At 39.0% G+C, this 26,756-nt stretch overlaps 2 protein-coding genes across 5 annotated transcripts in view; one reads left to right on the plus strand and one right to left on the minus strand.

Moving 5' to 3' along the window:
• The window catches only part of GEN1 (GEN1 structure-specific endonuclease), a 29,432-nt gene extending 25,786 nt beyond the window's left edge, over nt 1-3,646 (minus strand). Inside the window, exon 1 of the mRNA XM_087715173.1 lies at nt 3,415-3,646. The gene's annotated coding sequence lies outside the window, so the exon portion shown is untranslated. The remainder of the gene's footprint in view (nt 1-3,414) is intronic.
• A 335-nt stretch (nt 3,647-3,981) lies between these two features.
• SMC6 (structural maintenance of chromosomes 6) overlaps nt 3,982-26,756 on the plus strand; it is a 37,951-nt gene continuing 15,176 nt past the window's right edge. For 2 of the 4 annotated variants that reach the window (XM_087716982.1, XM_087716985.1), the window contains exons 1-18: nt 3,982-4,112; nt 7,729-7,874; nt 9,537-9,654; nt 12,449-12,554; nt 14,282-14,418; nt 15,227-15,288; nt 15,639-15,719; nt 16,317-16,418; nt 17,017-17,136; nt 17,228-17,326; nt 18,759-18,905; nt 19,174-19,262; nt 19,868-20,032; nt 21,148-21,326; nt 22,246-22,447; nt 23,320-23,434; nt 23,971-24,131; nt 25,275-25,410. In XM_087716982.1, coding sequence (XP_087573108.1) covers nt 7,731-7,874; nt 9,537-9,654; nt 12,449-12,554; nt 14,282-14,418; nt 15,227-15,288; nt 15,639-15,719; nt 16,317-16,418; nt 17,017-17,136; nt 17,228-17,326; nt 18,759-18,905; nt 19,174-19,262; nt 19,868-20,032; nt 21,148-21,326; nt 22,246-22,447; nt 23,320-23,434; nt 23,971-24,131; nt 25,275-25,410 — 2,163 coding nt within the window. In that variant the 5' untranslated portion in view covers nt 3,982-4,112; nt 7,729-7,730. The remainder of the gene's footprint in view (nt 4,113-7,728; nt 7,875-9,536; nt 9,655-12,448; nt 12,555-14,281; nt 14,419-15,226; nt 15,289-15,638; nt 15,720-16,316; nt 16,419-17,016; nt 17,137-17,227; nt 17,327-18,758; nt 18,906-19,173; nt 19,263-19,867; nt 20,033-21,147; nt 21,327-22,245; nt 22,448-23,319; nt 23,435-23,970; nt 24,132-25,274; nt 25,411-26,756) is intronic. The other 2 variants (XM_087716984.1, XM_087716986.1) reach the window with 2 other exon arrangements.

Here is a 26,756-nt window from a genome sequence, read left to right on the forward strand (position 1 = left end):
ATATTTTGGGATTGCCAAGAATTTGGCAGTGGCAAAATTCTGTAATTTTTAACAAAAGCGACACCAAATGTATGCTATAATCTCGAATAGTAAGTGAATTTAGGTTCCACCACAAAACCGCAGTCGACTAAACCGCGTAGCTGACGTCATCAACAGGGCGACAACAGCGCGGAGACAGAAGCACGCTGTAAACCCTAAACCTAAAATTAACCCCTAAACCTAACCCCCCTAAACCTAATCCTAAACCTAACCCTTAACCTAACCCTAATCCTAACCCTTAACCTAACCCTTACCTTAGGTTGAATCGGCTTGCTTTCAAAGCATTATTTAAAGCGCCCTTCTTTCTCCGCGCTGGCTGTTGTCGACCTGTTGATGACGTCAGCGACGCGGTTTAATCGGGCGTGGTTTAGTCGAGCGCGGTTTTGACGGGTCACACTGAATAAACTGAATTTATACAGCAGTAATACATGCATCTGCTCAAAAGTAAGTTCCAGGTTTGTAAAGATTGTAATAGACAACAAATTTAAGAATAATCACTCAGAAGCAAGCTCTGTGTATAGGTTTCTACTTTACCAGATTAAAATGGGACTTCAATAAATCTTACACTATTTTTTCAAGTCATTGCTAACATGCAACTGGCTGATAAGACCAGAAAAAGTCAAGATATTCAGATGAACATGGAATGAAACACTAGGACTGAGAGATAGTGATTTAAATCCTCAAAAAACCTATAGTGGCTTTTATCCTATCACTCTTGAAGAACCTAACAAATTTCACAAGCTTAAGATAAAAAGAGGAGACAGAGAGATGTAAATAATTAGAAATAGCCAAAAACGTTGGGGCTGAGGTGGGATGGGGAGGTGATGGGGAGGGCACTGAGGAGAAACTTATTCTAGTGATATGTACATGCTCTTCTTAGCAAAAACTTAATTTGTATTGGTAAGTCAGCAGTTGCAACTTAGAAGAAATTATATGAAAGGCTTCATGTAGGAAGCAATGCCAAAACTTTCTTTTTCCTCTTGCATTTTTTAAACTGAACTGTAATAATCAGAATGATTTCTTTGAAGAAACTATTCAGCTCAGTTTTAAAATCTTTTCTAAAACCAAGCACAAAAGTTAGGAATCTAATACTTTTAGCTACGTGCAAAGTTTCTTTTATCTCAGGAGTTAACGGAACTATCGAAAATAAAATAACACTGAACTCTTCTTTAAGTGACAAATTTCTCAACTTCAGAATTTCTCTTCCTTGTGCTATTCACATCCTGATCTTGTTTATGTCGCAGATGGCATTAAAATCTATACACCTTTTCTCCCCTGTAAAGCTTTTAGCTTTGCTTCTTCTGGAATAATTCATTTTCCTAGGTAGCCATAGTGATTTATTTTGTCTAAATTTCAAGAAACTATTACATCATTGTGAAAATAATAGGACACCTGTATTTGAAACTTTCAGGCTTCAGTCTTATTTTATGTTTTTCTTTGAACAAGACCTATATAACACAGGGGAGCTCATTTCTGAAAAAGAAGATGTTTAGAGGTTAACAATCCCTAATACGCCTGTCATCTTTCTATGCTAAAATACATAATATCAAAAATCCCACTTGATTAGTGATGCATCTAAACAAATATGTTATTTCCAAAAGTAATTATCTAAATGCTTCTAAAAAATTCACAAGCAGAATTACTTCATCTTGTCCCCCAAGCATCAGATAGTGAGAGATATCTCTTTCCCAAAGATACTGGTTCTATTTCAACATCAAATTGAATGCTGATAGATTTGTCTTTCACTTTAAATTTGACACAACAGATTTTAACTAAGTTAAAATCCATAACCACACATGCAAAATAATCTGCAATGAGAAGATATTTTTGCATAGCATGTAATTTGCCTGTTATTGAAAATCTTCGTTCTGATTTGGAAAGGGGAAAAATGTTTCACTCTCCAAAACACATACTGTAATCTACAGTAATCTGGTTTAATCATATTTTCAATGACTTTTTTTCTAAGCTAAAAAAAACCTTGTCATTTAGTTTTTTTCTTCATAGGGAAGATCCTTTAATACGCACTCATTTGGTGTTCCAATTTGCATCTTTATAAATCATGCTATTTTTGAGATGGGACAAGCAGAAATGTCTGAGAATGGAGCATACAGCTCCATGTCTTAAAAAAATTAGTTTCATCTTTTTATTTTTTGTCAGTAATTTTGTACTCTCCTTGCTTTTGATTTTATCTAGATCTATTTTTATGCCATTATTCTATTTTTGGTATATCTTTTCATTCTGTGAGTAGCCAAATAACATGCTTGTGTTTGTTTAACCAGGGGAGCACCTATGTTTCTGTTGAATCAGAAGGTATGTACTAGGGACTGCAACTGAAGAAACCAATGAGAGAATTGTCCTAGATCCGATATCAGTAGCCTACTCAGATAAGAGGACTCAATCCCTCTGAGATGCTTGCAATGCAACCCCCTATGAAATATAGTGACAACAGCAAGCTTTTAGCCTCCAGTTTAATGCAACCGATGTTTCAAAATGCAGTGCATTCAAATGGCTTTGCAAGGTTTTCCCCCCCAAATGTAACCTCCTGATAAAATCTACTGTTTAGCCTATAAAAAAAAACCCACAATCTTTAAGCAGGCCTAGAAATTTGAGGTCCTTAGGCGAGATGCATAAAAGTGAAATGCCCCTAAAGAGGCATTGAGTTTCCTCATTAAACTATATTATAAAGCGCTATGTTTACCTTTAGAGAAACCCCTAGTAGCATTGGTTATTATTATTTCACCTAATATGGGTATAATAAACAAAAACTGCCATGTTTACTGCTCTGCATGACCCATTTTGATAGTTCTCCTGCTTGGGTGGGTGTTGGACTAGATCAGTGTTTCTCAACCTTGGCAACTTGAAGATGTCCGGACTTCAACTCCCAGAATTCCCCAGCCAGCATTCGCTGGCTGGGGAATTCTGGGAGTTGAAGTCCGGACATCTTCAAGTTGCCAAGGTTGAGAAACACTGGACTAGATGATCTACAAGGTTCCTTCCAACTCTGTTAATCAAATTAAAATTCCTTAGGAGACATAATTCTTCCTCCTCTTATATCGAGAGGTTTCTAGTTTAGGGTTTTGCCCCAAAGGCAATTTTTATATTACACTGTAGAGAACCGTCATTCAGCTTTTGCTCTCTCATGATCTACGTGCCTGGCAAGTTTTATATCAGATGCAGCGGATTATATATCTCCCAAAGGATTTCCTGTGATTTTTATATTTGCTTTTAGGCATGCAGTCCAGTCTTCTGGCATTTAATGGGACTCAACTCCGAGATGTATACAGAAGCTGTAATCTAGCACCGAATCAGATTCAATTAAAAAATAAAAAAGCTCTTGCGATCTCAACAACAAGGGGCAAATCTTCCTCCCGGTACCTCTCAACGCCACGACGTTCACCTGCCCGAATGCGGACAGACAAGGCAGCGGCTTCTCCAAGTAGCGGCGCCAAGATTCGAAATTCAACGGGGCCCAACTGCGCTTGCGCGGAATCATGACGTTCCGGCGAGGGGGCAGAACTATTGATCGAACAGGAGGAAACACGTTCCGTGGCATTATTACGTCATTTCTGGTTTCCCAGCGGGATACGGAATAGAAGTAAGACTCGGAAACCATAGAGTAGCGTCTTTCGCTCTTGAGAGGCGTGACACTTCATACCGAGCCGCCAGCCTTTGTCTAAACAACCAATCACCAGGCGTGGAACGCAATTCGACGCCCCTTACGTAACTACCTTGCCAGCCAATGGCAGATGTCCAGGTTTAGAGCAGCACGATCTTCCATTTATGCAAATCGCCGCTAGAAAGCGAAACTGACGGGGCATTTGGGGACTGCGCGTGCGTCCCTGGGCAGTCGGCCCCCCCCCCCAAGATTCAGGCGCGAAACTGACGGAGCATTTGGGAAGTGCGCATGCGTCCCTGGGCAGTCGTCGCCCCCACAAGATTCAGGCGCGTTCCGTCTGCGGGGGGGCTTCGAGAGGACCGTTGCCGGGTTTGGGAAGAAGAGGAGGGGAGGAGGCGGGAGGAGGGCCACGCGCACGGCCGTTTGCCCAACGGTAATTCCGGCAGACTCGTTCCAAGTAAGGGCGCAGGAAGCTTTTCTAAGCGTTAGGAGGTCCCCCTCCGAGGACAACCCCACATCTCTTCGTCGAAGGGGCTGGGGAACAGTTTGGCCCGGGAGGAGAGGGGAGGAAGCGGCCTGGATCCAAAACGACCCGGGAATAAAGCAAAGAGACGGGGGCTGGAACGGAGCTTCGTCCTTAATTTCCAGTTGCGTTTTTTGCTCCCCCCCCCCGCCTTCCCTGGGCACTAAGGCACTAAGAGCCGAGGTGGCGCAGTGGTTAAAGTGCTGTACTGCAACCACTTCAGCTGACTGTTATCTGCAGTTCGGCGGTTCAAATCTCACCGGCTCAGGGTTGACTCAGCCTTCCATCCTTCCGAGGTGGGTGAAATGAGGACCCGGATTGTTGTTGGGGGTGATATGCTGACTCTGTAAACCGCTTAGAGAGGGCTGAAAGCCCTATGAAGCGGTATATAAGTCTAACTGCTATTGCTAACTGCTACTTTCTTCTTCTTGTGGGGCGAGCGAGGCAAGAGGTCATGCCTGCCGCTGATCTCCAGACGGGATCGCCCTCTGCCCATCGTCCTTAGCCAGCCTAAGATTGGGGGGGAGAAGAGGCGTTGCCTGCCCAGAGTCCCGTTTTGCAAGAGCTTCAGGCGAGGGAAGGGAAGGGGACGGAGAAAAAAAACACGGGTTGGGGAGAGCAGCCCAGCGCGGCTCCCCCCCCAGCTGGCTGCTTCTGCCGCCTAGGATAGAGAGAGAGAGACGAGTCCCCTTAAAAGTTTGCCTCCCGATACGCCAGTATTAAACCGAGATCTAACTTGGTTTCAATAAGCCCAGCTTTTGCTTCTGGTGTAACTTAATTGGCCGTTGAGTGGCGCTCCCTGATTGGAGCTGGTTGCCCGCCTGGTAGGACGGAGGTGGGGACTTGGGTCTGTTTTTGTTTGAAAGAATGAAAACATGCTTCCATCTTGCATTTTTTTGCCTTACCAAAGAAAATTTTCTCAGCAAGATTTGATTTAAAGCCATTTTTTTAAAAAAAATTGGGGCTGGCCTCCTCAGGGTGCCTTCGGCCAGACAGTGTCGGCTAGCCACCCCCAGAGGGAGAGCCTTCTCTGTGGGAGCGCCTTCCCTCTTAAAAAAGGATGCAAAAGAGAGATTTTCAGCTGTTTTATTCTCAGCAGAACTCACAGTCTGGTATGGTCTTAGCTTTGCAGTGGGCCTTAATTTATAGAAAAATTAAAAGGGTGAAAATTACCTAGTCCTGAATGCCATTGTAGGAAGCAGCCTAGGCCCAGGATACCTGCGAGACCACCTACTGCCACCGGTAGCCTCCCACTGTCCAGTGCGATCCCACAGAGTTGGTTTCCTCAGGGTGCCGTCGGCCAGACAGTGTCGGCTAGCCACCCCCAGGGTGAGAGCCTTCTCTCCGGGAGCGCCTTCCCTCTGGAATGAGCTGCCCCCGGAGCGTCACATAATCCCCGACCTCCCGTCCTTCCATCACGCCCTAAAAACTTGGCTTTTCCAGCAAGCCAGCCTGGCCTGAATAAAACAAAATAAATTATTGGCCATTGTTAATTTTAATTCGGATTTTTTTAAAAAAAAAACACGTTATTGTCAATTCTTACTGGGTTTGTTTGGGTTATTCTGTTTAATTTTTTTTAAACTTTTGTATTATGCGTTTCTTTTAATGCTGTACGCCGCCCTGAGTCCTTGGGAGAAGGGCGCCATATAAATCTAATAAACCTAAACCTAAAAAGGATTAAGGTACTTTGGCCCTTCCTGGTAAAGCCTCTAATGCCTTTTTGAGACATTCTGAGCTGGGGAATTGCCTAAACTTAGAAAGGACCAAGTAAAATGACAAAAAAGCAGTATAATGTCAGGTTTCCAATAGTTTCATTTATTGTAATAAGGGCGGTGTGTTTAGACACTGCCGTAATATAATAATATAAGCATTTAATGGCATTTATAGGACCCTTAGCAGATGATCATGCCAGGGGTGAAATTCAGCAGGTTCTGACATGTTCTGGAGAACCAGTAGCAGAAATTTTGAGTAGTTCGGAGAACTGGCAAATACCATCTCTGGCTGGCCCCATAGTGGGGAGGGAATGGAGATTTTGCAGTATCCTTCCCCCAGGAGTGGGGAGGGAAGGGGAATTTTGCAGTATCTTTCCCCTGCCATGACCCCAGAACTGGTAGTAAAAAAATTGAATTTAAAAAAATTGAATTTCACCACTGGGCCATGCCCAACTGAAAATATTGACGTTGGAAGTTAAATCAGGGTTGGGGAGAGTTAATACTTGGGGGGGGGGGAATTACTAAGGAGTACTAGGAGAACTAGTGCTGTAAGACTAGACAGGAAAGTTGAGAAAATATGCAGTTCGCTTTTGATCTTTGTCCAGAAAACTATATAGAAATACTCGTGAAATCACAGGAGTTGAAATCAACTTGAAAAAAAACTTAATTTCTAATGGGTTTTTCTATCAATCTTTAGTTATTAGAAGTAATCATCCCATAGTCCATTTTAAGGATTATGTTCAACGAAAAGATAAATCTGTATCTTTATAAAAGAAACTAAAAGAAACTTACTAGAAAAATAAAAAAGGAAGCCAAAATTCTCTTTAAAAATTATCATATCCCAAACCCCAAGAGACTGAGAAATAAAGCTGCTTTAAACCATTTAATTCAGGAAATTAGATAAATTGAGAATGGAATTATGATTGGTGTGAGACATTTTCATATTATAAAAAAATATATAGTTTTCAGATATTGAAAATGAAACTTTACTATGGAAGTTGCAGACAGTTCTGAGGGGCTGGGTACCAAACACAGATTTATGAAATCCTGGAGGGCTACAGGTTACCTAATAATATCAACAGAAGTGGTATGGCTGACACTAGTTGGCTGTTTTCAAAAAATTATATTTTATTTTAGAAGATTTTAACAGGAATAGGAGTCAAAGGCACATTGGAGGCAGAGTACTCCCCATTTCCATTATTTTAATAAAAATAGTCAATCCCTTACTAAAATTGTTATTATGTGTATTTAAATGCATTTTATAGGTGAGAATCTGAGTTAGATACTGGTGGTCTTACCTCCAAAGTCTGAAGAAAATTATTTGAAATTATGCTGCTGAGATTGAATTATTTACTGCCAGATTTCAGGAATGATTCTCTTGAGAAAAATGAATTCACCACTTGGGGGATGCTACCACATCTTTCCAAAGACAGTAAAATGAGGACTCAGATTGTTGGGGGAAGTAGGCTGACTCTGTAAACCACTTAGAGGGGGCTGTAAAGCACTGTGAAGCGGTCTATAAGTGCTATTGCTATACCAATTCATAGTTCTTTGATTGTTTTAAAGATTATTTTATCTTTGAATTTATGACATTTTTGTTTAACTAAATGTAATTAAAGTGTATCTCTCTTGTTTCAGAATAATTCCTGATATTTCCCTCACTGGGAATTATACAGCCAAAATTAAATATTACAGGGAACTTTTAATTTTAATTCAGCATTTATATACCAGTTCTTAAACTTGTGAGATGAATGGTATTAATTTTAGCTGCATTCTGATGGCATTTTTTTACAGTTGTCCATGAAGTGAGATAACTTTTATTCAATGTTTGCTTTTAGTTATGGCAAAAAGAAAAGAAGGCCGTTTTTCAACACCAGTATCCCGCAAAAGAGCTAGGCAAGATTTCCTTGATAGCTCTGATGAAGAAGACCTTAGTGAAGAATGCTCACAGCTAATGAATGACTTTAATTCCGATTCGCAGTTGGTAAGCTATAAGTGCAAAAATGTAATTTTGAAATTATCTTGAAAGGAAAAATGACACAACAGTCTCAAATAAGCATTAAAAAAGCCCAGTTGATGAAGTGACTAGGCATCAAATTAATCATCTGTTTCAATTTTTTATACATTTTGATTCAGCAGTGAGTAGCTTGTGATCCTCCAGATGCTGAACTAAAATCCTAAATATAACTCACTGTTAGCCATATGATCACAGGCATTGGGCAAAATGACAAAAATATGCATTATGACGGTGTCAAAGAGCAGGCTCTGTGACTTGCTGCTTGAATCCAGTGTTGGGTGTCTGTGCATGTGCAAAATAACCACTTTGTTTTAATTAGGTATAAGCTGAACTGGGAAAAATGACAGTCGATGGCATTAAATGCCAGGATTCAACTGCTGGCATTTAATGCCATTGTTTTTTTTTTAACTTTGGTTTTAGCCTTGACTGTCTGCATTAAATTTTAACCAGGAACCTAGACTAAACTGAATTTTGGACAGTGTGCATTAATTGGTGTTTGAATGCCATGCTGGGAGTTGCACTCTGAACATGGAGGCAGCAAGGCAAAATAAAAAACTACATTTTATTAAGTTAAATTTCCTTGTGATTACTCTATGCATTTCATTTCCCCCTTTTTCATATTAAATCTTCATTAAAAAAAACTTCATTTCTCTCTTCCTGGCATTTTGTCACAAGTAGCAGGGTCTGCTTTTTTTTCAGATAACTGACTCGCCAGACCCTGATATCATGGGCTTAGGTAAAGTGACTGGTCCAAAGTCAATAAGCCAATTTTTCTGCTTAAGACACTCACAGTCTCTCGGTTTCAAGCCTTAACCACTAGATCTAATTATCTCACATGTAAATTTCATCAATTTTATAAAATACCTTTAGAGTTATAGTGAAGGTTTTTATTGTGGAGCCTCTCATTTTGCACACTGACATTAAAAAGGAATCTGAGAAAGGGCCATATAAAATAATATGTTTTTAGACTTGACATACAATATTTCTTCTCAAAAAATGTAAAAACGTTGAAGATTACAGAGTCAGGTAAAAGGAAAGTTAGAAAGCTGTAATCTCTCTGTAATGTTTGAGAATTACATATAAAAGGTCAAGTTTTGTAACCATATACACAGGTAGTCCTCGAGTTACGAATGGAATGGAACCCGCCCATTCCATTTGTAACCAGAGGATTCTTGTACCTTGAACATGATCACTTGAACGTGATCACTCCCTTTCACCCACTCATTCGCTAATCGAATGTGAGGCTCGTTAAGTGCACATGAGGTATTTTAGGGTTGGAGGCTAGTGATCGAGCATGTCACCAGCTTCAGACCCCCCAAGGCCTCCCCCGACCCACAGATTCCTCACACTCCGTCCCATGGGGTCTCTCCAATTGCCCCCCCCCCCCATCCTGCCACGCCAGGTCACTTACATGATGAAGAGCTGTGTCCTCTTCAGCCTGTTTCTTTGCTTGCTCTTCCTTTTTCATCTGAAACCTTCCTCAAGGGGTTTGGCGATGAGAAAGAAGGCTCAAGCATTGTACTGTCAGCATTGTGAGGTTTTGGGGCTTTCTCAGCTTGTGTAGAAGAAATTTGTGATCAGGATTTTTTTTTTTTTAGCAATTAAAATGTCTTTCTGATGTACTCGTAGGTCACAGGGGACGTTGGGATAATTGAAAGTATTCAGCTGAAGAACTTTATGTGCCATTCCATGTTGGGGCCATTCAAGTTTGGATCTAATGTCAATTTTGTGGTTGGAAACAATGGAAGTAAGTTGTAACTTTTTAATCAAAAGCAAAGTCGTGTTGTTAGCTTTTCATTTATAGGTATGTAGAAAATGTGTAAACATTCCTTTTGCTTCAATTTGAATCTATTAATGCTGCATTTGAAAATCCAAAGTTGGCTGTGCTTTAAGAGAACACATCTTGAAATGGTTTGCTTTGCTCCATTGAACTAGAACTTAACAGTTTTAATTTCCGATTTTCTATCTAAGGCACAGGTGTCCCAACTTTTTGGCTTGCCTGGACTACATTGAATGAAGAGGGATTGTATTGGGCTGCCTATAAAATACAAAATATAGTTAGTGTGTATCTGATATCTTTATTTTGTGAGGCTACATTACTAGCTGTCCAGGGCCACCTGCAGTTGTTGAGCCGCGGGTTGAATGCGCTTGATTTAAGGACAACAAGAATAGTGAAATGACAGTACTTATGACTGCTATCAATCTGCCCAACTACTGGAAAGATTGATGAAAAGGGGAACTTGAAATAATAAGGGAAATCCATATAGGGAGCAATTGAACCTGGCAGCTATAACTGATAAAAGAACAAATAACTGTCCTTCTTACCTTGAAGTGCAAGAGCCAGTGGATAAATAGCTCTCATCAACTTTCTTCAGTGAGTAGCTTATTTCGTGCATGACTACAAAAGTTATATATTGAACTCCATTGCATGGGTTTTTAAAATATTTATGTTATATATACATAAATATGTATATATATGTATGTTTGTGTGTATACATACACAGATATACATAATATATATACATTACACACACAGAGAGAGAGAGACATATACATACATATATATATATAGAGAGAGACAGAGACACTTGTATCCACAAGCCATAAGCAAGTCATAAGAGAATGCATAGACTGCAAAGACATTGGAAACTCAGCAAAAAGCTTTCTGTGCATTTTCAAACAAATTGAAAATTCTGTAGCAACAAGTAGAACCAGAGCTCAACGGTCATCTTAAATATATATTGTGTAGGGATTTTTTAGCCTATATCTTAGTATTCTGTGCATGCTTTTGTATCTTACTGATATGAAGTTTATAAAATATCATTGAAAATAAAAAAAAATATTCAGTTTTGTCCTGAAGTTCCAATCATAACACAAAAGCATGGAAAGAGTGCATACACAGCTGGAGAATCCAACTTTGTACTACCACTCTGAATGTACAACCCCACAATTAATACTTGCGAGTGAAGCTCCAAAATACACATCTTTGAATGTGTATGGCTGATCGGATTTTGCCATTGTCATTAGGAGCAGATCTGTTGCCTTATTTTCCTTTGGTTCATTCATATAAAACAAAAAAAAATGTTAATCAGAGCCTTGACTGCAGATATGAGAGTGGAGATTTATTGGATGGCCTAAACCCTTCTTCCGGATCATGACCTACACCACGTTTCTTGAGAAACCAAGAAATGGAAGGATTGCCATTATAGATCATGCTTCTTTCACCCGTGAATCATATAGACTTGCAAGTACAAATATTTGGCCAACATTCAAATTTTCAACTAGTGTACAACTCCAGAATCTGGGGCTTCAATATTTTATTTCCAAAGGGGCTTTTTAAAAGGCAACTGGGTTTTCTTGTTTTTCTATCTTGAAAATGTTTCGCTTCTTCAGGACTGATCAGTTCTGAAGAAGCTTCTTGAAGTTCAGTTCTGAAGATGCAAATCATTTTTAGGGGAAAAAAATAGGCCTAGTTGCCATTTGAAAAACATCTTTGGGACAGCGTTGATTCTCAGGATGATTGAGAATCTCTGTGGTCTTGTATATTTTACTCGAGTCATTTGTAGGAAAAGTATCAAGGGCAGAATCTAGGTTAGCATAACCATCTCTTGAAAAAGATCGGTTCAAAGGCAGGAAATGGTAATAAATCTAAACGGGTCATGGTGTTCCAAGGCCAAGTGACTTGCAATGTCACTATATCTACAATTGCAGGTTGTTTGAATGTTGGGTAGACGGAGCTCCACTGCATAGGGATATTGTGCAAGATAAACTGTTCAGATTGGTGGGAGGCTACCTTGTTGTGGTCTAATATTAGCCTTCCCTCAAAACCTCAGGAAATAGCCAAAACCCTTATGGCAGTTGTCCATAAGGATGCCTCTGGCAACCCACTGAACTGAATTGAAGTACTATTAACCATTTTATAAAAACTTAGTAACACCACACTTCGAATACTGCATCCAGTTTTGGTTACCATATTATAAAAAAGATGTTGAGACTCTGTAAAGAGTGCAGGAAATGATTTTTTTGAGAGCACTTGAGCTGTTGTTTAGGCATGAATTCCCTAAAGGACATTTGAATGATGCCCAAGCTTAATTATTTCTGACCCTGAAAGATACTTAATTTTCCCTGCTAGCACTCCCACCCTTGCGCTTGGCTTCAGGGATTGTCCTGAGTTACTAAGAAAGTGGAAAAATGAATAATGCTCACTATTGTTTTCAATTGTGCCGGAGGAAGAGTCTTTACCATAGCACTGAGTTTTCAGCCTTAGTCATCTTGTTAACTAAGTCAAGTATTTTAGCTGTAGTCATTCTCTCCCTTTATTAGCCTACATTTTTTTCTAACCTCTCCTGTTTTCTCAATAAATAGCTTGTTTGAAAAGGTTTTTTTTTCAATAATGGGGGTGAGCTGGATCAAAGGTTGAGGGGGTGGGCTAAAGACAAGTTTATGTTTAAAAGAGAAAAAAAACAATCTCTCTGGACACAGTAAACAATATAGCAGTTGTATCACTGTTGATTCCATTTATATTTATTGCCTTTTTTCAGGTGGGAAAAGTGCTGTACTAACTGCCCTGATTGTAGGCCTTGGGGGAAAAGCCACAGTGACAAACCGAGGATCGTCCTTGAAAGTATTTGTGAAAGATGGACAGAGGTTAGTGAATTTCAGCAAGAGCAGTACTAAGTGTGGGGAAGGGTCTCTGGTCTTTTAGCTAAAAACAGTCATTTTTTTTAGGCTGATTTGCAGAGCCAGGTATGGGAAAGGAACATTCTAGAGTCTCTTGGGTGAGCTGCGCAATAGAAATATGTGATGATCATATAAAAAAAATTTAATCATTAATTTATTTTGAGGCCACTTTGCGGCATAGAAAGGTTTTGGCAAAGGAAAGGCCATACTGTCTCAGCTTAATGTTAGAAAAGATGCTTTAAATGAGATCAGTTGGAAAATGGAACCAGTTAGGATGATGGTGGGTTGCTCTTTGCTGAATGTTTTCAACCAAAGACTGGATAGCCACTTGCTGGGAATGGTTTAATTTGAATTTGTAATTGAGCAGGTGTTTGCACTAGATAAGGGACGGGGTGGCTCACTGACTAAGACACTCAGCTTGTTGATCAGAAAGGTTGGCAGTTCGGCGGTTCAAATCCCTAGCGCTGTGTAATGGAGTGAGCTCCTGTTACTTGTCCCATCTTCTGCCAACCTAGCAGTTCGAAAGCATGTAAAAAATGCAAGTAGAAAAATAGGAACTACCTTTGGTGGGAAGGTAACAGCGTTCCATACCCTTTTGGCGTTTAGTCATGCCAACCATATGACCACAGAGACGTCTTCAGACGGTGCTGGCTATTCGGCTTTGAAATGGAGATGAGTACTGCCCCCTAGAGTCAGGAACAACTAGCATATATGTGTGAGGGGAACCGTTACCTTTTCCTTGCACTAGATGGTATCGTGTGTGTGATGTTGAAGTTAAAAACTCAATCTTCTTTTGTAATTAATAATGAATTCTTAATTTTGGGATCCTAAATTCCCTGGGACAAAATTCATCTCCTCTACAAACAGTTAGTTTCTCCATGTGGAGAAATGCAGGACAGGAGGAGGCAGCATTTGCACACTTCTCCTGGCTTCCTCTGTTTGTTTTTAGATTCTACAGGCATTTCAGCTGTCTGAAGAAAAGTACAGATCACTTCCTTCAATTCAGGATTCCGTGATGTGAGAGAATGGATAGGGAAAGCTATTCTCCACAGCTTTTTTCCAGTTAAACTACTCTGGCTTCTGTTACTAGCTGGCAAAAATTTTCAGCTGAGATATGCTCTGGATTCAATCCACCAGAGCTATTATAGCATTGGCTGTGTTCTTTAGGGAATTGCAATGTGGATTTTTATTGTGTTGCTATAAATATTCAGTCTTGTATATTTCATATGCCGGCGTTGCCTTTTGAAATTGCTATGCTCATCTCTTGATATTTCACACCTGCTTATTCTTCTACAGCTAAATAAATTGGCTACCTTATTCATATGTGGATACAAATGGTTAAGAAAAGCATCTTATTTTATTTTTAACTTCAGTACTTTGAGTGATCAGTTTGATAGTCATATGAGCCATTATTCAGCCTGCCTTGCAGTTGCCTTTCTGCTTCTTTCTCTATTTTGCTTTCATTTACTGTATATAACTGATATTCAATTGGATGCCTGACCTGAGTTAAAAGATGGGAACCAGCCTCAAATATGCAGTTGACGAGTAAGGGATCTGTTGGTTGCCTTTTAAAGCCTTAGCTATATAAACTTTCTAAACTAAGATTAGTGCAGTTGATGAAAACTATGTTGTAACCACTTAAAGTACTGTTGTTATAAATAAGAAGCCTCTCAATGGCAAATCATGTACTTCAGTTCTGCAGATGTTTCAGTCACTCTACGAAATCGAGGTGAAGATGCATTTAAACCAGAGCAATATGGTGACAGTATTACTATAAACCAGCACATAACCTCGGAGGGACATCGTAGTTATAAGCTGAAAAGCAATACAGGTTTGTTTATATTTCACTTTCACTTTTGAAAATGTATGTACCTTTAGAGAAAAAAAGTTAAATTGTACAGATAGATGTTAGTTAAAGATCATGACCCTACAAATGCGCGCCCGACAAAACCGCGCCAAGAAAACCGCAATGTCAAAATCGCGCCGACAACAGCGCGCTGACAAAAGGACGATTACGGTTAAGGTTAGGGATAGGGTTATTACATTGTTTTTGCGTTGTTTGTTGATGGCGCGCTGTTGTTGGCACACTGTTGTGTGTGCGATTTCGACATCACGGTTTTGTCGGCGCACATTTGTCGGTGAACCGTTAAAGATAATTTGTTCAGCAATCCTGGCCATTGCACCACTCCCTCGGTCACGTAATCTTGATCTAGGCCAGTGATGGCTAAACGTTTTGTCATCATGTGCCAAAAGCGTGCATGTGTGCCCACACCCATAATGCAATGCTTGTGCAACATCCTCCGTGCATGTGCGTGCGAACTCCCCCCCCCCCCCCGTATGTGTTCCGCCCCTTGTGCTCATAGAAAAACTCATAGAATTAAAAATCTCGTGGCTTGTTAAGAGACTGTTTTCTCCATCAATTTTCAATAAATTATGCTACTAGCAATACAGGCACATTGACAAAACCATATCTGGGAGCTTCATGATACATTTGGTTTTATTTGCCTTTCGTTTAAGTTACATAGTAAAGCTCAGACTACTTTTTCTTAAATGGGTAAATTCTTAGAAAGCCTGTTCTATTAAAAGGCTGTACAATAATATTTATAACGATACTTATAGTTATTCTTTCTTATGTTTAGGAGTCTTAATTTCTTCCAAGAAGGAAGAACTTACTGCAATCCTGGATCACTTTAATATCCAGGTAACTGCAATTCCATTCTGTATTGAGCAATGCTATACATACATTTTTACCATCCAATTGATCATCTGAATTGTGGGGTCATACAGTATGTGAAATTTGTAATTGAATTAAGCAAATAAAAATCCCCTGAGTTATCAGTTCATACAACAACAAAAGTTTGAATACTTAATATAAACACAATAATGTGATTTAAAGTTATGTGTGTTCATTAGAAGTTTAAAACAAGTTGGAACTTTGTAATTATGACAATATAGTGTGTGTGGGAATAGATATGGAGGAGAATAGTTGAATGTCAGGTAGCTGACTATTTATACTTTTTTACAAAATAAAATACTACTATTTTGTTGCAGGTAGATAATCCTGTCTCTGTACTCACCCAGGAAATGAGCAAACAGTTTTTACAGTCTAAAAATGAAGGTGATAAATACAAGGTAATAAACCACCATGTGGTATAGTCTGCAATGTATAAGAGGATGAACCAGGTTTCTACAGAAAAAAACCCAGTGTCTGCCATCTATTCTTAATTTTGAGTAGCTTGAAGAGCATGGAGAGAAATGCCTAGAGCAGGAGTGTCAAAATCAATTTTATTGAGGGCTGCCTCAGGACTTTGGTTGACCTCAGGGTGGGGAGCGTGGTTGACTGGGGTGGGCATGACCAGCTTGAGGCAACTCCCCAAACTTTTGGCATGTTTCCTCTTCGCATTGAGTAGACCAGGCCGAAGCCACGTGAGTAGACCGGGTTGAGGCGAAGCAGGCCAGCCCCTTACATTTTCCAGGACAGCCCCATGGACCGGATGTAGCCCGTGAGCCTTGTGTTTGACACCCCTGGTCTAGAGGGAGATGAGACAGTTGCACAGAAGCACCTAACTTGTATTTCCAGGATAGGCTTATTAATGTATTTTTGTGTTGCATGTGAAAAAGTGGAGTGTGGGACAAACAGCTTTGTTCAACTGTATGAAAAAAATGCATTCATAGCCCTTGCTTTATTAAAAAGACAGTTTTAAAAACATAATTTTTCTGTTTCTTGAGTTTTTTATGAAAGCAACTCAACTGGAGCAGATGAAAGAAGATTATTCATACATCATGGAAACTAAACAAAGAACAGCTGATCAAATTGAACAAGGAGGAGAGGTATTAGAAAACTATTTCTGATATTGTAGTTTGCCACAAAATATACCAGTAAAGCTTTAATGAATTTATATCAAATAAATAAATGCATTTTTTATGTTTTAAAGTGTTAATAAAACTCAATTAGCAGAACGGTAGCCTTTAATTAATTGACTTACAATAATCCAATTCAAGATAATTCAATTTATCTGTTGGACTGATTTGTGCATGGTCTCCCTTTTCTTTCAGTTTTACTTTTTGACAATTTTTTTTGTGGTTAGTTAACCTCCAGGTTTTCATTAGGTTAATTTAGAATTTTAAAGGGCTTTTTAGGAACTATGACTTCAAACCCGATTGAGTATAATCAAACAATTAGAGGACACACCTGGAGGAAGTCCATCCATAAGTGCGTACCTTGAAAATCAGTCTCACAGTATGTAGGATCAATGAGAAAGGATCCTTAAAAGTCTTAATTGGGCACATTGTTACTATCTGAATTTTTATTTCTTGAAAAAGCTTACAATGGTCAGATTTTATCTTCAGTCTGCTGAACTTTTCAGTCAGAGGTACATATTCAGAAATTATTGTATTTCCTCTGCTATCTTTTTATATTTTCTTGCAGTTTCTTGAAGAACTTAGAATGCAATATTTGGAGAAGGAGGAACGTTACAGAAGTATTGCTGCTTTGAGCGAAATGCAGAATGACCTGCAGGAATTGCAGCGTCAAATAGCTTGGGCAATGGTAATTGCTTATGATTTGCAATGTGATATGAATGAGTTTAATTTGATTGTAATATTTCATAAATGATTTTAATTTGGAGTTTATATTTTAGGTACGAGACACTGAAAAAGAAATAAAAGCAATCAGAGTGGAGGTTACTGCCCAAGAAGCAAAAACTGATAAATTCACTGACCGAGTGAAAGAATGGCAGGTAAGTTGCAAAACTTGCCATGAAATGGTTGGCTCGATTGAAATATTAAAATTATTTTTTAAAATATTATTATTAGAAATTGCCAAGAATTGCCTCTATTTTGTCACCTCAGAAAAACTGAAGTTTTCAGGTTATGATCTAGAAGGCTACAGAAAATTAAGAACTGACCTGTTATACATAGAATTACAGAAATACTCTGACTATTGATTTATTTGGAAATTAACTGAATAAAAGTTAATATTGTGGAATAATATTTCTATAAATAAAATGATTTTTTTTGCACATTGAAGATTAAAGAAGTGAATATAGATATTTCTTTCATTTGAGTTCCTTTATATACATGAATATATGTTATATGAATAATAAAATAATGGGAAACAGGTCTCAGAACTTGTGCATTCTAGCATTTAAACATCTAATCACCTGAATTATTATGTAATACTAACAAAACCCAAATTGAGTCGAATGTTTACTTCTAAATAAATGTCAAAGTTTTCCTGTGTGTTGCTTGGAGAGTTTGAAGATGTGTTTTGCAGCAAGTTGTCTCGGCTCCGGACAATCTGGACACGACTTCGGCCCTCCCTGGGACAAAATAGCTTGGGTATGTCCCAGGGTTGGACTCTCCAAGCAGCGCACAGGAGAATGACCGTTGGCTTACCTGAACGGTTGTTCTCTGGGCGCTGCGGGAGAGTCCAACCCCACCCCAGGGTTTTTGCAAGGTCCAAGGTTCGGCATTACGATTAGGATACCTGAAGGGCGGCCTACAGTGGACAAGACTTCGTTTTTAAACTGACCTCAATGAGGCAAAGGAGGCGTGACCAAAGAAAAATCTATTGAGTCCTAGGGCAGATAGGCTGTGTTAACCCATGCTTGGATTCTCCTGCAGCGCCCGGAGAATGACCATTCAGGTAAGCCAACGGTCCTTCCTTCCTTCCTTCTGGAAGCAGAGCTATATTTAAACCCTGTGTAGGCTACTTTTGATGTAGGTACCTGAGCACAATAGGCAGAAAACACTGTTTAATTGATCAGATTAAAAACATAAGTATAAGTGCATAGTATATTTCATCAAATTTAGTACCCTATAAATTTCAGATTGATTGTTGAACTGCCAACAGCACCGATAGCAGACTGCTACCTTTATGTGTAATAAGGGCTGGAAGATGAAAATAACTATATAGAAATTGTAACTTCTGTTTATACCTGGTTCATCTATAACGTTCATACTCCAGCGTTCATGGTAGACCTGAATGAGGTCTAAAATATATTGGAAAGCAAGGAACAATTGAAATTGCATTTTTCAAAGAATTGTCATCTTATAGCATTCCAAAGAATGTAACCACGTGAGCTTATCTCATTCCTTGCAGATGGATTTGAATATCAATAACTTTTTTGTGTTATTGTTCTCAACACTTCTATGACATTTGTTTTTTAGAATAAAGTTGATGCAGCAGAAGTTAAACATAGAACTAGGCAAGATGAACTAGAGAAGATAACCGAAGAAGCTCAAACTCTAGAACCATCGTGTATTACTTTGAAAAAAGAAGTGGACTCAAAAAGAAAAGGATACAACAATGCAGAGGTTTGAATTCTCCATCCACAGTCTTCAATTTCTGAATGCTGCCTCATAGTAGTGAAATCTTAGATGCTTATATTTTGTGTGTGGATTTTGTCACTGTTGGTGTGGAAGCAAAAATGGACTAGGAAAACAAACAAATTATGGCCCAGAAGAATATCATTTCCAGAAGGGATTTGTAGGATCTTTCCTCTATCTGAATTGTGGGTCAGTATGTATTATAATTGTATTCAAGCTACTTTTAACACAGACCTGTTGTTTTTTCCTTGTCCAGGCAGCACATAATAGGTCTCAAGCTGAATTGAAGCGTTTGTTAAAAGATCATGAACAACTGAACAAAAAAATTGAAGAACTAAAAAATAGGTAATAATTCTTCCTCCTCCCCTCTAATTAGGTTCTAGATTAGCAAAAAAAAGGGGGTTCTTTGAAATGTGCAACATAGAGAAAAAGAATCTTCAATGAATATTCTGCTGCTTGGTGGAATTGCATCTATCAGCAAAGTAGATATTTCTTCCGTTCTCCGTTTTTCATTTTACCCTTCCAAAGCTGCTCTATTCAAAAAGAGATTTGAGGATAGGTGAGACGGAGAGTGATTCAAAATCTACATTTATTATCCCTCTTCCGATAACATCCATCTATCTATAAAGTTCCATGCATTTAAAGAAATGAACTTTAAACATGCAACAAAAAGTCATAAGAGCCATTTTAGCCATTGGTTGTGTCATACAGTATAAACATTATACCTGTATTTTTGTTAAATTACCCTGTTTTAAAATGGGAGTGTTGGAGACGGTCCTATTAGCATTGATTTTTATGATAAAAGTTAGGCCAAATAAAAATGCCCTATAATTACATAACTTGAAATGTAAATAAAACATCAGTATTTGTTACTGGTTTTTTTTTTTAATAATTTGTATTTTAACAAATTAGTGCTTGGACAAAATAATCTGTAAATTGCATCATTGCAGTACTGAACAGATGACAGCGCCTGATAAAATGGAAAAACAAAAAACAATAGACAGCTTGAAAGAAAAGCTGAAGACATTACAGAATCAAGATGAATCCCTTGGTCAGCAGATAACACAGTTTCAACAGGCTCTACGTTCATACGATGAAGATTTTACTCGACTTAGGTAAGCTGCTTAGGTGTCACTGTGGCTTGATTGTTTATTAGATTTGGGTGTGTGTATAAAAATGTTGGATCAAAAAGTGGGAGACCCATATTTTAGCCTGCTCTTAGCCGCGATCAGGAAACGTAATGACACAGTGGTTAGAACGTAGTATTGCAGGCTGACTCTGTCCACTGCCAGGAGTTTGATCCTGACAAGCTCAGGATTGACTCAGCCTTCCATCCTTCCAAGGTCGGTAAAATGAAGACCCCGATTGTTGGAAAGCAGTATGCTAATATCATAAATTGCACAGAGAATGCTATAAAGCACTGTGAAGCGGTATAGAAGTCTAATAGCTTCTGCTATTGCTATTAGCTGTGGGAAACCTAGGTCAGTCGCTGTCTTTCAGACCACCCTGTCATAGGGAATGTTGTGGGGAAAAATAAGAAGGAACAATATGGAAGCCACTCATGAATAAATAATAGGAAAAATACAGTAAATTTAGTAAAGAAAGGTACAAATTAATCACAATGTCTTGTTTGACTTCTTCATTTGCCTTCACACTTCAGTAGTCAATGTTAGCATGAGAGGAAATATGCATATAAATTTTCTCTAGGTTAGTTCTGGGAAGTGGCATAAATCATTTTGATTCCGTACAATTTTTCTGTAAGAAGTAAAGTCACCCACCTTTTTGAAGGAGATGTAAGTCACGTATTTTACAAAATCAAAAGCATTCTTCCTTTTGTAAGCGTGAAAATAGAGCAGATGCATTTGTAGAACTTTGAATAATCTTTTGGAGACAGTGAACACTTCTAATTTGAAATTGCAGATTATTATTAAATGTTTTAGTTGTTTGTATCCCACCTTATTTTTATACTATTTGAATAGAAAATGAGAGTATGTTTGTGACTAAAAGAATAAACTTCATTCCACTTCTAAAAATGAATTCTTAAGCTATGTTCATAAGTACCCAGTTTTAGTATTCACCATAAATTATATGTGTGTCTGTGTGTCATAGTTTTGGAATCCTGAATTAATAGTTTTGCTAAGAAAAAAATGTGCTACATATGAAATGCTTTCTCAAAGAGAAATAGTTGGAATTTTTTGTTTTTTGTTTCGTTTTTTGTTTCGTTTTTTAGACAGGAAGAAAGTGAAATGAAAAAAAAGCTAGATTCTCAACAGCAACAGCTGAGACAATTAAAGGAGAGTAAAACCAATCGCATGAAAAGATTTGGATCATTTATGCCAGACCTTTGTGAAGCAATTGATGCGGCTCATGCTCAAGGGCAGTTTACATACAAACCAGTAGGACCGTTAGGTAATCTGTTAGTGTTCTTCTCTATGTAATCAAATAATGAAAGCTTTAACTCAACAGAGTAAAAGTATTGAGTTGCAGCTTTGATATTCGCAAACTGAATAATAAATGCAACATTGCCATTATCTGTGTGTATAACCACATTTCTTATTTTGAGATAATAAGGTAAACCATCCCTCCACACTCCTTTTTCCTCAGGAAGTATTTACAATGGCAAGGAGGAACTTTTAGATTCCTACTTATTGTATTTTATGTTTGGTATGTTGAACTGAGGAGATGTATATTTACAAAGAAAGAATCTGAAGTAAATTGTAGTAATCCATACACAGTTTGAATTATAAAAGCTTTCGGGATTATTCAGTAGCCCTTCTTTATATAAGTAAAGAATTGGCCTCTTGTAGTCAGTGTATGGGATTTTCTCAGTATGTACAGTTGTTTATTTTGGTGAGCTAAAATTATAATTACAGAAGGTGTTGCAATGAGAATTCAAAACTCATGAAATGTTTCCAGCTGTATATATATTTTTTCTTGTATGTAGGGCATGGCAAAAATGTAATAAGAACACAGGCTTCTATGTTTTATTTCAAAAATAATTATATGGCTCCATTCATATATCCGAAAGATGAATACTTCTGCACTTTTACTTTATATGTAGGTAACTATGAGCAGATTGAATATAATCAGAGGCCTTTACCAAAATGTCATATTTGGGGAAAATAGGCAAATATAAAACCACAAATATATTGAACCTTCTGCTTTATTAAAAAAAAGGGGGGGGGTTGTCACGGAAATAGCATTGTCTCTACACATTGTGCTATTGCTACCACGCAGATGTTTGCAGTGGGAAAACAGCAATCCTATCCTGTACAATTGAAGGAATTTATTTTGACAATATGTACTGAGGTTTCATGCTTACATTTAGGTGCTTTTATTCATCTGAAAGATCCTGAACTAACTTTGGCTGTTGAAGCATGCTTAAAACACCTGCTGCTTGCATTTTGTTGTGACAATCATAAAGATGAAAGAGCGTTGCAGGCATTGATGTCCAAATACTGTCAAGCTGGTTTTCGACCTGCAATTATTGTTATTCGTTTTCAGAACAGTGTTTATGATGTAAAGTCAAAGTAAGTGTCTTTTCTTTTAAAATCTGATTTCTAAATTAGCCTTTTGTTAAAATCAATTTCTTTATTCCCACTTGCCTAATGTAGTTTGAACGATATTGTTTTAATTAAAGCTCAATCATAATTTATATGCTAGGAAATAAATTCACGGAGAGATATTTTAAAATAACTTTGCATATAATTAACTGGCATCAATAAATATAAGATTTGCTTCTGTCATCTTTAGCTCATTATAGTAGTTCACAATAGCGTATTGATAACAATTCTTAACATATTATATGTGAACACTGTTCTCCCATTTTGAGGCCTTTTAATAGAATACATAATTTATATCCAATATAGTCTCTTTTATGCACAGACTTGTATAAGCCTCCATTAATTAAAAGAAGGAAATAAGTATCCTCTGAAAATTTGTTCTCAAGATTTGAGGAATTCTCTAAAAAATTAGGAGCTGGTATGCAGTAATCTTTTTTCCCAGCAATGTGTTTAATTGCTATTTTCTTCTAAACTGTTCTACCCCAGAATTATCCTTCCATTTCTAAACCAATCCTTCTCCAATCTACTATTTGCCACTCTGAATTGCTCTCTTTATTTTCCAATTAAAAATCATACACTGTGTCCCAATTGTGGCAGTCAGAACAGTGAAAAAGTCTGAATGATTTTGATCATAAATGTCTATTTTATTCCTCATGACAAACCCTGTACACCTCCATGAGGAGTTATTTTCCAGGATAGATTTTTTTTAAAGGTTTCCTGTTTCTATGCCCATTGTCAGAAATTTCTGTTTGTGCACCAGACTCGCTAGTTTATAAAGATTAGTCCTTAATTTCATATGTTGTCACAATGATGTATCTTACTGTGTTACCTTCTTGTAGGGCTGTTTTCCATCCTAACTTCCCAACAGTTTTGACTGCCTTAGACATTGACAACGCAGTAGTAGCCAATTGCTTAATTGACATGAGGGGTATAGAGACTGTCCTGCTGATTAAAGTAAGAATTTACTTGCAATGCATACAGAATGTTAGCATAATATTTTTGTGAGAATTCATTTTATTTAGGATTAGACAGACTATTCATTAAATGTAGGTTGTTTGTGTTTTGTACCAAATCATGCTCAGATGTTTATCAAGTTGTTTTCCTATTATATAAAAGAATGACTATTGGAGCTTAAAGGAAATTATAACAGGGTGTAAAGGGAAAGGCTTGATGGTTTCATCAGCTGTGGCAAGAGATTAATTAAAATCAGATTTGATTTATGGCAAATTATCTGCTGGCTGTCGCATAAAGGGGGTGATGCACCCATAATCTTGAGATAATGAGTTCTTGCTTGAAATAATTTTTGCAGAAAGATAAATGCAATAGAGTACAGTATGGGAATAAGCCTATTGGTATTCAGCTGGATATTTTAAATTGTAGTGATAACCACATTAAGAAAAGCTTTCAGACCCTTCTGTTTTAAATCTTTCTGAGTTGTCAATATTGCAGGTTTACTTGTAAATTGTTGCTGTGCTTTTTTCCCCCCTTAGAGTAATTATGAAGCTCGAAGAGTTATGCAGCACAACAAGCCTCCTAAATATTGTAGGGAAGCTTTTACTGCTGAGGGTGATCAGGTGTTTGAGGAAAGATACTACTCTTCTGAAAATAAAGGGCCTAGGTTTCTCAGCAGAGATGTAGAAGCAGACATAAGGTTAGAATAACTAATGACAATTCTTTTTATATATATTCTGCTCTCTTTTTTGCTGCTGCTAGTTAAATTGTGTCTGTAGATAATCTATTATGGCAAACTAATAGAAGAAGTGTTTGTTTACATGTACTGTGTCTCTCTGACAATAAGCACCGGTTTTATTTACTTTTGGGCCCAAAAATAAGCACTAACATGATTTCATGGTGATGAGCCTGGCTGGGCGCATTGTCCTCCAGCACACATACAAGAGCTGGCAAGTCCACAGGGACTGGCGGTATCTGGCAGCAGCTGCACCCCGCCACTTCCTTAGACAGTGCACTCTGCAGCTGTGCAGAGCGGAAGGCAGGCAATCCCGACACGTGGAGTGGAAGGCAGGCGATCCCCATGCACTTTGTAGGCTTCAGGCAAGCCAAGAGATGCAAAGACGAGCCTTGGGCGGGCGGGCGGCGCTCAGCTTTCCCATGGCCTGTGCGTCTGGATTGGCTGCCTCCATCCTCTGCCTTTACCGCCAGTGTTGCTGTGCGAAGATAAGCCTCCGACGGCCATCCATTGCTCTGGCCCACCGCTGCTTGTTTTTCGCGCATCCAGGTGCCTCCCCCTGAGTTTCTGCCTCTGTCTGCTACTTGCATAGGTACTCAGCTCCCCTGTGCTGCATAGACTGCACCTGCTGCCAAACACCGTTGGCCCGCATGCACTTGCCGCCTTCTGTGCTGACCATGCCCTCCCTTTTCACTAGGGCTTATTTTTGGGGTAGGTTGTATTTTCGGGAAAACATGGTACATATACAAAAATAACGGTATAAAAGAAAATAAACCTGGACAGTTATGAACTTTAAAGTGTTGTTTGTATTGCTTGCAAGCCTTTCTCTTCTACCAAATCCAACCGACTGCTTCCTGTTTCTGCTGAACCAGTCCTAACTCAATATTTTTTGTGGTGTCCAGTATATGTAAAATGATTTTTATTTTATTAATCTCAATTTAAGATCACAGTTATTTAAATCCATGCTCAACTGTTTTCAAAAGAGAGGACACTTTGAGCTGATCCTTCCAGTATTCATTTAAGCAATGTATGTCGGATTCTTCAGACTCCTGTACAAATAGGTTTCTAGCTAAGGAGTTGTTGCAATTAATTCTTTATGCCTTTAAGCAATTTGGAGAGAGAAGTTGAGAACCGAAAAACCCATCTCTCGACAATACAACAACGAATACGTTCTATTGAAATGAACATTAAACAGAACAAACGCCATCTGACTGATCACCATCAGCACAAAAAAGAATTGCAGGTAAGAAGAACATAGTGAGCAACCTCTATTGGAAAGTAACTCTCATCCTGGTATCTACTACAGTAGGTTGAGCAGAATTCCTGAGTCAACTGATACCGGTGGGTCTTCTTGTGACCCCCAGATTTGCTATCCTGGAATATTTCAACATTCATTTGAGGTTGCCTGGACAAGTCACAATGTCATATTTTTAAGAGCCTTTTTTTTTGTCCAGTCTCAACATAGGTTGGCTAGCTAATAATCTTTATTGCACAATATATCAGGATGAAGTCACTTCTAATAGTTGGTGCTGTCTGAGTGTGGTGGTGAAGGTGTACTAGGAAAGAGGAGATCCAGGTCCTAGCCCAGTGATGGCTAATCTTTTTGTCATCACATGCCAAAAGCGTGGAGTGCCCACATCCATAATACAATGTGCACATGACACACACACCGTGTGCCCCGCCTCCTGCGCATGCATGTGCGATCCCCCTGCGTCCTGTTTTGGGCCTAGCAGGCCTCCCTGCACCCCCGCGCATGCCTGTGTGTCTCCCGCATGCGCAGCAGAGACCCAAAAATCTGGCTGGTGGGAGGCACACGTGATGAAGCTGAGCTGGGGCAACGGCTCCAGCGCCCACAGAGGACTCTGCGTGCCATAGGTTCGCCATCATGGTTCTAGCCCATCCTCAGCCAGAGAAACTCAGAGGATTTTTCTAGGCCAATCATTCCTTCTCAAACCAATCTATCTCGCAGGATTATGAACATGAAGAAAAATAAGAGGAGAGAGTGCATCATGTGTGTCACCTGGAGTTTCTGAATGAAAGATGGGATAGGAATCTGCTGTGGCCCAGCAGGAGCCGTTGGAGCTGCCACCAGACTCCAACAGTGAGGGGCCCTATGAGTCGGCTTTGGAGGATGTGGAGGACCCTGGACAGGGTTCCGACTCTGAGCAGGGAGCAGAGAGGCTGGTTGGCCACCAGGAGGTGCCTGAGCCTTGGAACAGTGGGGAGGAGACAAGGGAGTGTGATCTGGACGTCAGCAGTGGGGAGGAGACAAGGGAGTTGTTCTTAGATGCCCGGCACCGGAGAGCTAATAGGCGGCAGGAACAGTTGCGCAGTTACAGGAGGTAATTGCACTCAGCTGATGGTCATTAGGCTCCTCTCCAGACTATAAAAGGACTGCTTGTGCACACGCCACTTTTGGAGAAGTCAACGCAGGAACTAATGTCAGAGAACATTATTGTGAGCTTGGCAGGTGGATTGCTGCCACGGCTTATCTGTGCTGGATTGCTGCCCAAGCTTGTCTGTGCCAGTTTGCTGCCAAGGACCTGTCTGTCTGTTAATTAAATGCCGTAACTTATCTTTGGTTCGGAG

The sequence above is a fragment of the Thamnophis sirtalis genome, unplaced genomic scaffold, assembly GCF_051295495.1.
Source record: "Thamnophis sirtalis isolate CommonGarterSnake01/CBP01778 unplaced genomic scaffold, rThaSir2_p1.2 scaffold_5, whole genome shotgun sequence".
Lineage (NCBI taxonomy): Eukaryota > Metazoa > Chordata > Lepidosauria > Squamata > Natricidae > Thamnophis > Thamnophis sirtalis.